This window comes from Odontesthes bonariensis, chromosome 6 (assembly GCF_027942865.1).
Source record: "Odontesthes bonariensis isolate fOdoBon6 chromosome 6, fOdoBon6.hap1, whole genome shotgun sequence".
Classification (NCBI taxonomy): domain Eukaryota; kingdom Metazoa; phylum Chordata; class Actinopteri; order Atheriniformes; family Atherinopsidae; genus Odontesthes; species Odontesthes bonariensis.
In genome coordinates this window covers 34,096,572-34,110,507 of record NC_134511.1, presented here as the reverse complement: position 1 = coordinate 34,110,507, position 13,936 = coordinate 34,096,572, and the positions used below count along the sequence as shown (strand labels likewise).

General features: G+C 42.0%; 1 protein-coding gene across 1 annotated transcript; it reads right to left on the bottom strand.

Annotated features, from left to right (window-relative positions):
* Window positions 1-1,690: 1,690 nt before the first annotated feature.
* rflna (refilin A) lies at window positions 1,691-9,097 on the bottom strand. Its single transcript, XM_075468452.1, has 4 exons — window positions 8,835-9,097; window positions 8,333-8,706; window positions 4,368-4,477; window positions 1,691-4,221 (listed from the first exon to the last, which is right to left on the bottom strand). The coding sequence occupies exons 2-4, from the start codon at window positions 8,549-8,551 to the stop codon at window positions 3,888-3,890; spliced, it is 663 nt and encodes a 220-aa protein (XP_075324567.1). The 5' UTR covers window positions 8,552-8,706; window positions 8,835-9,097; the 3' UTR covers window positions 1,691-3,887.
* Between the last annotated feature and the right edge of the window lie 4,839 nt (window positions 9,098-13,936).

Sequence of the window (13,936 nt, the reverse complement as noted above, 5' to 3'; positions counted from 1 at the left end):
TGGAGTTTATTCTGTGTTCAGGGATAATCCCTGGACAAGTTATATGTTGGTGTTAACTGAGTGGCTTTAAAGGAGGTTGTTTTAACTCTACTTACAGAGTTGAGGAATTCTTGATTATTCACAGCATGTTGATAGCTACTCTGGAATTTTTAGTCTGCAACGATTTGTTCAGTGAAAGCAAGTAATCTGTAATTAATGGGTCTATGCTCACTGTCATGATTTTCATTTAAAAGAATACTACAGCATCCAGAGTCGACGCATTGAGGTATGCTCGAAAAGGCTTTATCTTAAATGTAGGAGCTTTGACACCTTGGGTGAAAATGATTTCTGGGGCGATGACAGTTTTATGTGTTTGCACTGCCTTGTTTGGGGAAATGACTGAGATTTGCAACTTGGGTCATATTTCATGCAGTGAACAGTGCGACATGATTTGCTACGATGTGAAATACCCATCTGAGAGAACTTTAAAGTGACAAAAAGTTTTTTTGAAAGTTCCTTTTATTATTTTTTTTAGAGTTGAAATTGAATTATCATTTATGTTACAATATATTAAATATAACGCCTGTTAAAAGTAAAGAGACCAAACCCAAAAGTAGAGAAGTTTTTACTCCGGATTGGGCTATAATTCATCGTTTCATGTGGACAATCAGATTGAGATGATTATAAATCTAAATATCTAACTTCTAAAGGCCAACTTAACATGCAAAACGTTCAGTTTGTTAGATATTTATCATTCCTGTGTAATTGTTCCAAGATGATATGGTTTGGTGGTAAACCCCCATGTGACTTCTGTGCTTTCTCCAAGCAAGCAATCAAAAACATCCCTCAAAAGCGTTATTAATAGCTAAAGCTCCACTAAGTATCTTTAAGTGACTGATAAGGTAAATGTTTCAGAAAGATGAAGAACAATCGTTTGAAAGTAAAACATTTCTAAGGACCAAAAACTTATTCATATATCAGGGGCCCCTTGTGTAGTGGAGGGACACAGTTTTTATTAAACCCTTCTGTACCTTAAATCAGTTTGCATTCCTCGATTTAGTGCTGAAAAGCTGTTCTGCCTCACTCCTGCGGCGTGTTTGTGTGCCATTTGAGCTGAAGCTTTTGTACCCGTTACGTTTTAAATGCATAAAAAGAAAGTGGTGCAGTCAACTGATTTTTTTTTTTTTGTTTTTGTTTTTTTTTTGTTGTTTTTACACACCTGATGTCAGTTCAAACATTTGAACAATTCTAGTTATTTCATTGAAAATAAACCACCTTAAGACAAACGAGACCTTGTTAAATACAAGGTCTGCCTGTTAGCAGTCTCACCATCAGGGGGCACCTTGGTCTTATCCACGGCTCGCGAGAGACGGGCGAGGCTCTGAATAATGTGAGCTGCTGTGGAGAGACCCTGAAGCACCGATCCTAAACTCTGCGCCAACACCGGCTGCAGGAGCTGCTGTTATTTTAGTTGCAGTCTGATATTTAACGCCTGTGCATACAGGACAGTTGGTACCTTAATTTACAGTCTGTGTTCTTCTGCACATAGAAGGGAAGACATTGAATGTGTTTTCTGTCATTCTTTATACCAGACTGATGACACTTATAGGCACGTATTCTCATTCTGAAAAACTGAAAATGTGATAAGCAGGAAAACGAGATGACCTCCGATCGAAACAAAGCAACACATCCTCCTAAAACGGTGTAAGCATTTGGGAGTTGTCTTTCCATTTATTCATTCAGGATATACATCTTTTTAAATAATTTTTTCTTTGATCAGGACAGAAAACAATGATTGACGTACAAAAATATAAAGAGAATTATGAAGTGCCTTGATGCAACATATACAATAGGAAAATATTTTACAGTAACAAAATCAAGTGTTAGGAAACACAAAAGTATCACACATGAAATCACCAAGGTACTAAAGCTGACACCCATCAACTTTCTCTCATCATTCTCTGACATTTCACAGAACCTTCAACGCATCACTAAGCTCCTCCCAGGATCGTCACTGTTTTATATAAAAAGCCTTCTGAGCCATCTCATCTGTAATTTTCCTTTTTTTTTTAAGGAGTGGGTCCTCCTGTCTTAGGCTTTCTTTGACTACTTACTGTTCTTCTCTCATTAAAACCCCTCTTACAGTGCAGACGCACTGCTTCAGCTCCGCGCCCTCCTGCCCTTCAAACCGTGAATGAAACAAGAGCGCAAGACCTCAACTGAGAATCAGGAATATATTTTTGCAAAGAAATAAATCTGATACCCAAGAAAATTTGAGGTAAAGTCAGAAGTATCAATATTTGCTATGTTCAGCAATCTATACATATATATATATATTTCAATAGATATATGAGACGGACACATAAAGCACAGAAAAAAAAAACATCTTCAATAGGGAAATCTAATGTAGTTTCATGGCTTCACTCTTCAACATGTTTGATCTACTTTCATGAGAAGCTGCTTAAATCTAAAACTGGCATGAATCACTCCAGATATACAGCTCATGTGATTAAACACGTAAGTTAGATTTGCTAACAGTGTTAGCCCCAATGGCCAAGTTAACTGCAGACTGGTCATGGTACAAGTTGACATTGTTCTAATATTACATTAGGGACATTTTAACTGACTTAGACTTTAGGTTTCTCCCAATCCAAAACCGTTTTTGTCATATTTTTTGAGACGCAGCTGAAACAGACTGATGCTGGGGCTTTGTGGAACTAAACCACCAAACAAACCGCAGCTGGAAATGGTCTTTAACTGAGTACAGTTTTCTCTGTGCTGAGATTTGTGTCAGAGAGGGTTAATTGTTTCCCTCTGATTATCTGTAGCTTTTTTTTTTTTTTTTTTTGTGGCAAACTCCAACATTTGACACCAAGGCAGGTTAGAAGTGAAAACAGGCTAATCATACAAGGACTGCCACCTTTCTGAAAGGCCGTGGTCTCCACCATCATCTAACCACAGGTCCTGTGGTCTTACACCCACACAGCTCTGATGAATTATGGTTTTTAAGTTTTAATAAATAAGAACTACGGGTTGTTTTTGAACCACCCAAACATTATCGTTGTTATTTTTCTCTGTAGATCTTCAGCAACTCTTAAAGACCAGACAAGAAACTGTTCATAAAAACCACCTTCACTGCAGTATTCACAGCAAACTAACAACTGCTGTTATCTGACATGGCTGAATATAATGTTGGAGAGTTCTCAGAGGCCTTTTCAGACAGCTTTAATCACCATGTTGGGATCCCTTTTCAGTCTCACCTCTCGATCAAACGAAGCAAGCTGCTGTTAAGTGGCATTCTGCAAGCTTACTGTCTAAGTGTGTGGAGTTACTAGAAGGATATAAACTGTTCAAACTGTCTTTGGTCCAAGTTTTCAGATGCGGCACAGAAATTCCCCACTGCACTGGCAAAGTCCTCTGAGAGACTGTGACATATAGAAAACAAGTGCAATAAAGCTATATTTAGTAAGCTTTGCATTCGTGTGACCGGGTTTGCGCAGGCTTGGCTAAAATCCGCAACACGTGTCATCTTTGCTTTTCCCTGTACGCGCAGATATCTGTGATCTGATTGTTACCTTCACTAAGGTTCCAATCCAACCTGAAATAGAGCAGAGGCTCCCAGTTTATCAGCTCTTGTATTAAATAAGACATTAAACCATTGTAGTGCAGCTTTAAACTGTCAGAGCACCAGCGGCCCTTTTAAAGACTGCAACAGTAGGAAATCTTAATACACTCAGGTGTGATGTCACAAACTGGTTCCCAGAGTTTCAGAGTAGGGTTTTTAAGGGGATCCAGGTATTTCCATTTCAGTGTGGGCCTTTCCGAGTTCCAAGTCCTCCAAAATGAAACAAAAAGAAAGAGAGAAAAATAAAGAAGAACACTGTGCAGCCCTTTAACAACCTACAGGTCTACAGGTCCTCTGTGTAGATGATACAGGGGCTTGTATCCTCACTGGACTCCAGCTGCACTGTGGAGACGAACCAGCGGCGGGAGCCTGTGGCGCTGTAGTTGAGTGTGGTGCGGTAAGTGTTCTTGGCGTGCTTTGGGTAGATGATGGTGGTGCTCTGGTAGCTGATAGGCCTCTGCCGAGGCTCCAGGTACACCTGGGTCTTGTAGCTCCTCCATGTGCAGTTCCGCACTGTCACCACTGTCTCGCTGAAGGAGGTGGGCGTGGGAACCGGGGCGCACAACACCCGGTCTCTGTAATGCTTGTCGGAGTCGTACTTGACCTCTGAGTTGCACCTGGAAAAGAGTCGGCAGCTGTTTAGAAACTCATCTGAACTTAATCACTAGGTGTCAGCCTTAACAAGATAGCATTGTTTGAAACGAGTGAACGAACCACCACCCTGCAAACACTGCTACTTTCTGTAATATCGGTGGTCTCTTACTTGATTTCCTGCTCTGGTTTGGGGTTGACTTCGATGCTCTCTCCAAAGAACACAGGGTGCATTCGAGTTTTTGGGTCTGTTCCTGTAGAGTTCAGCAGCAGGTAGGGCAGCTGCACAAAGGAAACACGAGTTACAATCTCACACCAACATGCCTGACATGCTGAACCATGAACTTTGAATGAGTCCTTTCAAGGAACTCCAGAGAAAAATACCAGCATTGTTGAGGATTTTCAACAGAGCCAGCGACCCAAATTAAAAACATTGCACTTCCCACCCTCTCCAGGAAAACACGCCTTGAACCTCCCTCATGAGAACTCGCCTTATCGATGGCAAGACTGTTACTGCGACAGCAGTCAGGGCAACACTTCTGTTTTAATTGAAATAATTACTTAGCGTTGTCCCAGCCAAGTAAGTTGTTGGTGGAAAATCTCTTTCTCACAACATTCCATTGCAGTTCAGGCTGGATAGAGACGTGTGAAGCCAGACACCGCCTGACTGTGTTAGGAAAATAAGCTAACAGATGTTAGGAAAAAGGCAAGACTGTGGAGCTGCTGGTGGCCCGGCTGAGTGAAGATAACACTGTTTGAAAATGTTAACAAGGTGACAGTCAGGTGACAAAGCCAGGATATGAAGGGGAGGTCAGTGGTCAAGTTCAAAACAACAACTCCTTCACTGGTTCAGATGCAGAGTGTTGCTCACTTACTGGCTCATTAGGAGACTAATGTTTACGTATCCTGAGTTTGACCCCTATAATAGGTGTATGTCAAATATTTTAACCACAAATTAATTTACTGTTATTTTTACAATCAAGTCATCAAAAATGTCCATTAGAGTATCCCAAGCAGACATCTTTAAATGACTTTTTCATCCGAATGAAGTGACAAAACCTAAGATTTTCAGTTAACAGCAAAGTTAATTAACTGCTCACCGACACTGGGGCCCAAAGGGGGCCCAAAGGGGACACAAAGAGCAGCCCCCAGAGTTCAGATACCACAGACTGCTACTGACTGATTTCCTTACAGGTGTGCAAACACTATCGGTCTGAATTAAACAACACCTCAAACACAACTCTGGCACCTCTCACATTACACAGGGGAGGCTGTCACATGCTGTGGTCTGACTGCACATGCCGCTAGAGGAGACGAGCAAGAACAGGCCAAGGGCGCAGCAGATCACTACGTGAAGCTCATCTTACCTCCTGCCCACCATCATCCACACACACGGTGACAGAACGGTGGCACTGAACTTGCTACTCTGTTAGTTTTGCAACGCGGGACAAAGTCGGCAGGCTGTTAGTTATCAGCCGCTGTTAGTTCATGACCCGGGCACACTGTGCAGGTATGTAATTGTCTTTCCTCTGCTGCTTCAGCAAGGAGGACATTTTAGGTACTTCGGCACAGAGAGTTCTGGCAATGTCTGCAGAGCAAATGCGCACAGAGGGTCAACAGATCCCCCAACAAGCACACACAAAGCCTTAACCTGCCTGGAAGCACATTTCTGCCCAGAAGAAATAGTCTGCAGCTGAGCAGCCCACACAATGTACAATGCACAATGCAGAGCAACTGAGAGAAACGCCAACCCAAACACAGATTTCCAGCTGCTGGCTGTTTGTTAAATCAAAGCCTCAGACTTTACATCCTGTGTTTGCATGGATGTTGTTGATGGGAGTGCATCTGTATCACACCGCAAGGCAGATTTAGAAAAGGTCAAGAGATCTGCCTCCTGCCTGTCCCTGTCTAATCCCCCAACAGTTGGGCCACCTCCGTGAACTGAACACAACCTTACATGACCACATACATGTATTTTCATGGGTCTGATCCCTTTTGTTAATTTCTTCACATGTAAAAAAAAAAGAAAAGAGATTGAGGTATAAAGATTATTATCTTGTATCAGCATTAATTCGACACAAGTTTGAAAACAGACAGGGTGTCTGAGTATTTATCCCTGTTTAATTTAGAAGTGAGAGGTCATCAAACACTTATGCAACAGCCTGCTGCCGCTCTAACAGGCCTCTGCACCCCAAAATAGAGCTTGAGGATTGTTCTAAGGTGGCATACAAAAACAACACAAAAATAGAGTTGGAAAGAAGAAAAACAGAGCTCACACGCCAGACAAGAGCAAATAAGAGCAGCACCTAAACAGACAGATCTTTAAGAAGAGATACTGAAAATCAGAGAAGGCGTACTAATTGTTTTTATGTGTGTGTGTGTGTGAGAGAGGCCTCAGCAGAACAATACAGCTCCCGGGACATGGTGCTGCTTTTCTGAGTCCTCCCTCAAACACTTTCAAAGCAACCACGACCTGCACAGACATGTTCGGATGGGTCTGGAAACTGGGAGTGACCTGGAAATGATTTTCACTTAAATCAGCCTCGTCTTGTTTGGCACACAGGTCACAGCAGGATGTGGCATTAAAATGCATTCACCCTTTGAAAGAAAAAGAAAAACTGCGGCAAAGCGCCACAAAACTTTGTTCCAGTGGAAAATGTTTAAATCATCTTATTTTTGTGTGATGGCTCCTCAGATAAATAGGTGCTACTGTTGCCTTAAGGTGCACCAACGGTCTGGAAAGATGATTTATCATGGAAATGTTGCACACATTGCTGAAAATTTTGTAGATTTGTGAGCTAGAAGTAAAACCCTGAGAGTAGAGTGCTCTTTATTAAGCAAAAAACAGAAGCCATGCTGCTGCTTTAAGGATATCCAAGCAGGGACTGTTTGAAGCTGTTAATAGCAAATAACACACTGGGTCCTCAATAATTACTGACCCTACGTATCCACGGGCACAGACTTTACGACCTGCACATTGGTTTCCAGATTCTGATATACATTTCAAGTAAAGTATGAACTGATTCTCATTCACTGTGTGATTAGATTAGATTAAACTGGTCTCATCTGACTAATCTAAAGGTTAAAGCATGCTGTGTTCTTTTTGTTAACCACTCAACTCCATGTGTTTGCATGTCTTCAGAATTGGTCTACAATGTAGAAAAACTCTAAATTCTACTGTTTGACCTTCCTCTAATAGCTCAACTTGAAAACCTGAGAGTAGAAAATAGTCATTCTTTGGTTAAATGGCACATAAGTCATAGAAAAAGGCAGTGTGTGACAGGGAGTAGGCTACACTTTAAAAGGTCCCAAGCCAAACAGGTTGGGCAAGTACAGGCCTGATTTACAACCAATTAGCCCATTTAAACCGATTTCAGGAGAAGGAGGACCATGCAGGCCTCCTGATTATTTTCCGATTTAAACCTTGTTAAAAGTTTTAGCGTCTGAAAGTCTGGCCTACTGAAATCACAAAGTTTACAGATTTGAATCTAATCAAAACTCTTGAACCTTTTTGTCAACATGACAGATGTTGACTGTTCTTATCGGGAAAGCTGTAAGAAAGAGGGACTGAAATCTGGTGGCACCAGTTATCTTTTTGTTTCTGACACCTTTGCCCACATGCATGGTACTGAAGCAACAAAAACCATCCTGCTGAAACCCATTGGACCTCTGGGAGTCCCTGGACCCCAGTTTGGAGACACAACTGGGCCTACAGTACTAACTCACTAGGCTTTGCGACATCTGTGCATTCAGGGCCTGGTTGATGCCCCGCAGTGAGAAAGAACACAGATTTCTGCAGCCGCTTAATGAGGGCCAGTGGCATCCTCTGCAACATCAGAAGTTTGTAACTAAGGAATTCCGTCCTGAGAAAGAGAGCTTCCAGATGTTGTGTGAGAGAGACTCAAATCAGTTTCTGGCCAAAAACAAAAATGCTCTCAAACTTTCAATTTGTCTCAGGGCAGCTGTTTTTTAATTATTGAAAAATAATTCACGGCAGTGTCAATAAAGCATCCATCTATCCATTTCCTAAACCCGATTAATCCAATTCAGGGGTCAGTAAAGCACTGGCTGCCAAATTATTCTGAAAATAAAACATTAGATTAGAAATTGAAGTAAATACAGCAGCAGGTTTCTTACCAGTTTGCCCTCTCTGCTTTCCTTTTTATAATATCCATGCTGGCTCTCGACAGGCGTCGTGCAGCTGCCGGAGCGCGATTCGATCAGAGCCGGGGAAAGTGAGCAGAAGGGCGGGCTGGGACTGGGGGGCAACCCCGAATCCGGACTGTCGAGTAGCCCTTCCCGGTTCTTTCCTTTAAGGCTGTCATCCATCGCTTGTAAATGTAGGTGCCCCACCATTTCTGGGACGACTCGGGTGAAAAAACACCTCAAGACAAAGTCGTTCTGACAAGTTTTTCTTTTTTCCCCCGAAGCGCTCTGAGCTGCTGCGCGCTGCGGTGTTGACGAGAAACAATCCTGGGCGAAGTTTTTTTTGGACTTTTGACTTTGGATTTCTGCAAGTGGAGAAGAGGAGGGAAGATCGGGAAATGATACTCAACCATTTAGCAACTCGATGTGGGCAAAACTGCACAAAGTGTCACCAACTCAACATTCAGCTATTTCTCTTCAAACCATACTGTACCTGCGCGTCGGAAAGGATCTTATTCAATCCGAAACCTTGTTCAAACTTTGTTCAAAAAGTGTGAAGAAATCTGAAAGAAACCTGAAGAAGACTGTGTGTCTTAAAAACTAAACAAACAAACAAAAAACGCAGTAAAATCCTGACAAAACAGAACGTTGACAGTGGGTCTGGCACCGATCTGGATGAGGACTCCTCTCCTCTCCTCTCCTCTGCTTTGCTCTGTGTTTGAGTGTGCGTACTATGTGTGTGCGCTCCAATGGAGAACTCCCTCTTGATGATCCTGCCAGCCTTTTTTTTTTCTCTCTTTTTTTCCGCACCTGGATCTAGTCCAGCCCTCATGATCTGGACCACTTCCATGCACAACCGACAGGGGCGAGCACGTCCCTCCTCTCCTGCTGTGAACTGCAGCTCTGCTGGATAAGCGACCCCGTTGTTGCGCCTTCGAGCTAATTAGACAGGGTCCTACCTGCTTGGTCGACTCTCCAATACATAATTAGCAGCTGGACATTTATCAGTGAGAACATCTTTACTTGAATCTGCTTGATAGAATGCATCGAAATTGTGGAGGCAATGACCAGTTGGCAATACACCTAATAATCAACTTAGCAAGGAATCATCCCACTTGAGAATTTAATATCAATCATTCAGTTGGAAGGAATTCAAATGACACTACTTGGTCATTTTCAGTTAATAATACATGGGTAATTATCAGGTAGTTGGTAATAACTTAACCATCAAAATCAATATTTTGCACTTATGATTAAATAGTAATTAAGAGGTAATAGTACAACACCCCAGTAATACATTATTAGTATTAGAGTGTCCATATTGAATTATCATGTTGTGTATTACTATTGATCATTTTTCATTTAGTTATTATTACTATTATATAAGTATAGTAGTATTCACATTAAGCCTCAACACTTACACTCACTAACATCAGACTTTTTATTTATCGGCTCCAGCTCCGATCAGCAGAGTTTGGAAATGACACCCAGGTGGGCATGTTAATATTCACAGAGCCTGCAGTCTAAGCAGCAAGAGAAAGCACAGCCCTGAAATCACTTTTACACACACATGCTTACTTAGTGGGATGGTGGTGTCTGAAGAGCCCGGTACAGTTTCTACTGACAAACAATGAACACTTAGTCTTAAAAACAGTGATATGAAAGACTGCTCTGACATATAGTTGACCCATAGGTACAGTCGTATCTACAGTTGCTTGACATGAAGGAGAAAGCATCAGTGTTAAAAAGGTTCCCTAAACCACATGCCTAAATCTAACCAACTCAACCCACCCAATTGCCTCTCACAAAGAAGCTCCAAAACTGACAGTAACCTGCAGATTCATTATATTCATCTGCTTAGCAACAGGCAGCTCTCTCTTTGTTCTGCTGTGCAGGAGTCACTCCTGCTGCCCAGTTGGGATATTTATCAGAAGCTGTGGTCCACTAGAGTCAAATGGCATCACTTCCTGTTGTAACAGACTGCATGGGGTCCCTGGGAGCTTTTTTGGATGGTGGTCAAACAATCACATGCGCTGCTTTAGGAGGTAAACCCACTTTTAAAAAGCCTGTACATAACTCATTTTCAAGTCAGTATGGTAATAGATGCTATTTAGGATTTATTTTTCTTGTTCGTAGTGTTACCATTCTCCCTCATAATCTAGTTTGTTTTTCCAGGACACATAAATGTTACAGTCAAACGTAGATAAACATTTTGTTTTTCATCTTTAATGACCTCATGACTGTCTCTCCAGTACAACCTCCATGACAAATTGCTCCCCTTTCAGACGTTTGTGTGACATGCTGTTCTCATTTGTACATATCGAGACCTGGATTTGACTGCCGCATAGAAAAACAGATGAAAAACAGACACAACGTTAGACAGTGGAGAAGAGACTGGGGCAGAAAACAAATCATTGTAATCATGAGGTAATAAAGAGGTGTCAGTGGGCTTCTGTTCATGCTGTTATGTGGAGCTCAAAGTAGGTGAGCTGAGACTGTGGAACATTAAAGCTCAACCCATCGCTAAACCAGAACATATAATAGCTACGTTGCTCTATTTGGGCAAGCCCTGCTTCATAATAAGGGATAAGAAATTACACAATGATTAAGTTTTCCTGACTCCTTTACCTTTACAAAGATGGAGATGCAGCAAACGTCTCATTTTGTGATGACATGTGACTTTCAACTTGTTGCTATTGGACGCCATGTGGATGTTCAATGTCTCATTAAGTGTTGCTGTGTAATGTCATAGATGTCTCGCATCCATTTTTACCTGCAGGATGATTGAGACATTCACCACTGTTGATTTGATCACAGATGTTTATAAAGAGGTAGGGTGAGGCGGACGGGGACGCTAAAAAAGACACACAATCTTGAGACTGATTCAAAGAAACCATTTTCCACTGTGGTCCAAGGTTCCCATCATGTAGCTGCCCCGCTCAAAACAACAGGCTGGATATACACTGCCATATTTCTGTGATTTCTTAGCATGGCTTGTGACACGCCATGTTTTGGACATGCGGAAAAATGTACTTGTCATCCTTTTTCTCTTGTGATTGGCCTGTATAGACACTTTGTCTATTGAATGCATCTGAGAGAAGCTCCAGTGCGATGAAAACACAATATCATCTGCATAACGATGAATACTACAAACCATGTGCATTCATATCTAAATAATTGATGTTGACCTGTTTTTACCCAAACCTGAAGTTGATATCATCACAACATTATCACCAAGCTGCTTAAGTCAAAATAAAGAACCTCATCTAATGTGAAAAGCTGCCATTTGATGTCATTCAGAGGCAGTCCAATTTTGTCAGACCAAAAGTCATTGAATGACGAATTGGCTGCTTTTGTTAAGAAAATTGTTTTTATTTAGATTTAGTCAGTAAAAGGATGATTAAAGGATGGCTATGGTTATTTTTCACGGGCCCTGCATGTGTGCAGCTTGGTGTGTCTGTAACTATCCTGCCTGGTATATTTCAGGACTGGGTGGAGATGGGTGGGAACACTATCCACCATCAACCAAATGGGTTTTGTGAGCACAACTCACACATAATCACACACAGGCTGACCTGAGTGAAGAAATGAGCAGACAGCAGGCATCACAGCAGCTACAGGACAAAGAATCAATTCCTTGTTGCTGGTTCCGTCCACATGATGCCTGCACTCGCTGTTCTTACTGTTACGCTCGCCAACAGCCGCTCTGCCAAAAGGGAAATCAGAGCATAAATCAGGGCCAGTGCAGAGCTGCACAGAGCTGGCTGATTGTACCTTTGATGGTCCACCAGCTCTCCGTGGTGATTACCACAGTCTGTCAGAAGATCATGCCTGATGTTTTTTTCAGTTCTCATATAAACTAAGATAACTCTGTGTGTGCGTTTGTTCTCTGGAAGGTATACTTAATGACATCCCATTTTAGGGTGTACAGCTGTATTCATGTTTGCTGAGAATAGCCCCCCCCCCCTCTGTGTTATTGTTTGGAAGCCACAGCAGGAAGCCACGGAGCAAAGTTTTACTGCCATTCCCCGCATCAGGTGTGTTTCTGTGTCATCATGTCCGTCTTAAACAGCCCATCATGTTGATCCTCAGGCATTGAAGGGATTAGTGTTGAGATCTGGTACAGATTAGCTATAACACGCTGGGATGATGAGCATGTTTGTGAGTCCGCTGAAGGGGAGAGTTGCTCTGTTGCAGCCTCTGTGAACATTGCAGAGCTCTGAAAGTTTTATTTACACGAAATATTAAATGTAGGTTTGTCTCCTTTCAGTAAACTGCTTTGCACAAACATATGCAAGGATAATTGTGTTTTGTTTTTTTCCTTTAGATTCTAATATTAGCATGTTATCATGCTAAATCCCTGCCCTCATGCTGGCATGCTGGAGTAAACATTAGAGGGGCGTTATAGGCTAATTTATAGACTCCTAATTCTATTTGGGGGATGCACTAGAACAGGTTTAGATGCACAAGTACTTAAAAGATATCCTTTTTCTGTCAATGTACGCTTCTCTCCTGTCTGTTTGAAATGCTTTGTTTCAAGTCCTGTATCTTTAAGAGACAAAAAGAAGAAAAGCCTGTTCAACAGATATCAGGCAGCTCTTACCTCAGTCTCACAGAGCATAGTTATACACTCTTTTTTGATGTTGTCAGGACAACAACTGATAGTATATTCACTGCCATTGTACTGAGCTGGAGGAATACATTTCTGAATTTCTTCTGAAGTTGTGAGTTTTCTGTCAGGAAGGAGTCTGTTTTGCTCTGAGCTGGTAAAAATTAGACAAAAAAAATTGACCAAAAATTGACCAAGCCTGCTCAATGCTTTCTCCATGTGCTCTCATTCATCACTGGCTCAGGGAGAAGGATTATTTTTTCAAAGGCTGTGGTTATTATTTTGGGGGATGGCTGCCTGTATATCTGTTTTATACTTCTCATTCATTCAGTAAAGATACTTAGACACTGTATATCAAGTCTTTGACCTTTTTATTATGGATTGTAGACCCAAGACATTATTGAACAGACACTTTTTATCATTTGTAGGAGTTGATTGAAGAGTTCTGCAATCAGAGTTCTGCTGCTGAGAACTTGAAGGTCCCGAGAGACATGCAGACAGACTCAGATAGGGGGGGTGGGGGGCAGCCAAGCTGTCTACTGATGATTCATTTTTTAGTGCTCCATCATCCTTCCCCTCGTAGAGCATCCTTCCCCCTCCTTCCTCACATCCTGCCACGCATACACACACAGACAAAAAAAGCATGAGAGCACAAACATGTTTGTGTGCATGGACACAGAAACTCACCCAACATTTGAGATCTGCTGAAAACTCTGGCTCATTCTCCCCGCATTCACATAACCTCGCCAAGCCAGCTGTACGAATTGGGTCAGGAAAAGAGAAGGGGAGGTAACGCAGGTGTGTCTGTGTGTGTTTATTCAATTTTTCAACTGTTGAGCTACACATGCTTCTTTGAGGAGAGCAGTTCACTGTGCACGTTGGCGTGTACACCTGCTGTCTGGAATATCTTTCAATGTAAACAAACGACAGAGAGGCCGGTCCTGGCAGGGCGGTTGTTTTGAGCCGGCCGGAGCGTCACTGCGGTT

Bases quoted from the DNA above. Each gene is read 5' to 3' on its own strand.
- rflna (XM_075468452.1), bottom strand. From the start codon at position 8,551: ATGGTGGGGCACCTACATTTACAAGCGATGGATGACAGCCTTAAAGGA. The intron at 4,478-8,332 runs GTAAGAAACCTG...TCCTTTGTGCAG, and splicing joins AAAGCAGAGAGGGCAAACTG to CTGCCCTACCTGCTGCTGAA. The intron at 4,222-4,367 runs GTAAGAGACCAC...ACTCTTTTCCAG, and splicing joins AAACCAGAGCAGGAAATCAA to GTGCAACTCAGAGGTCAAGT.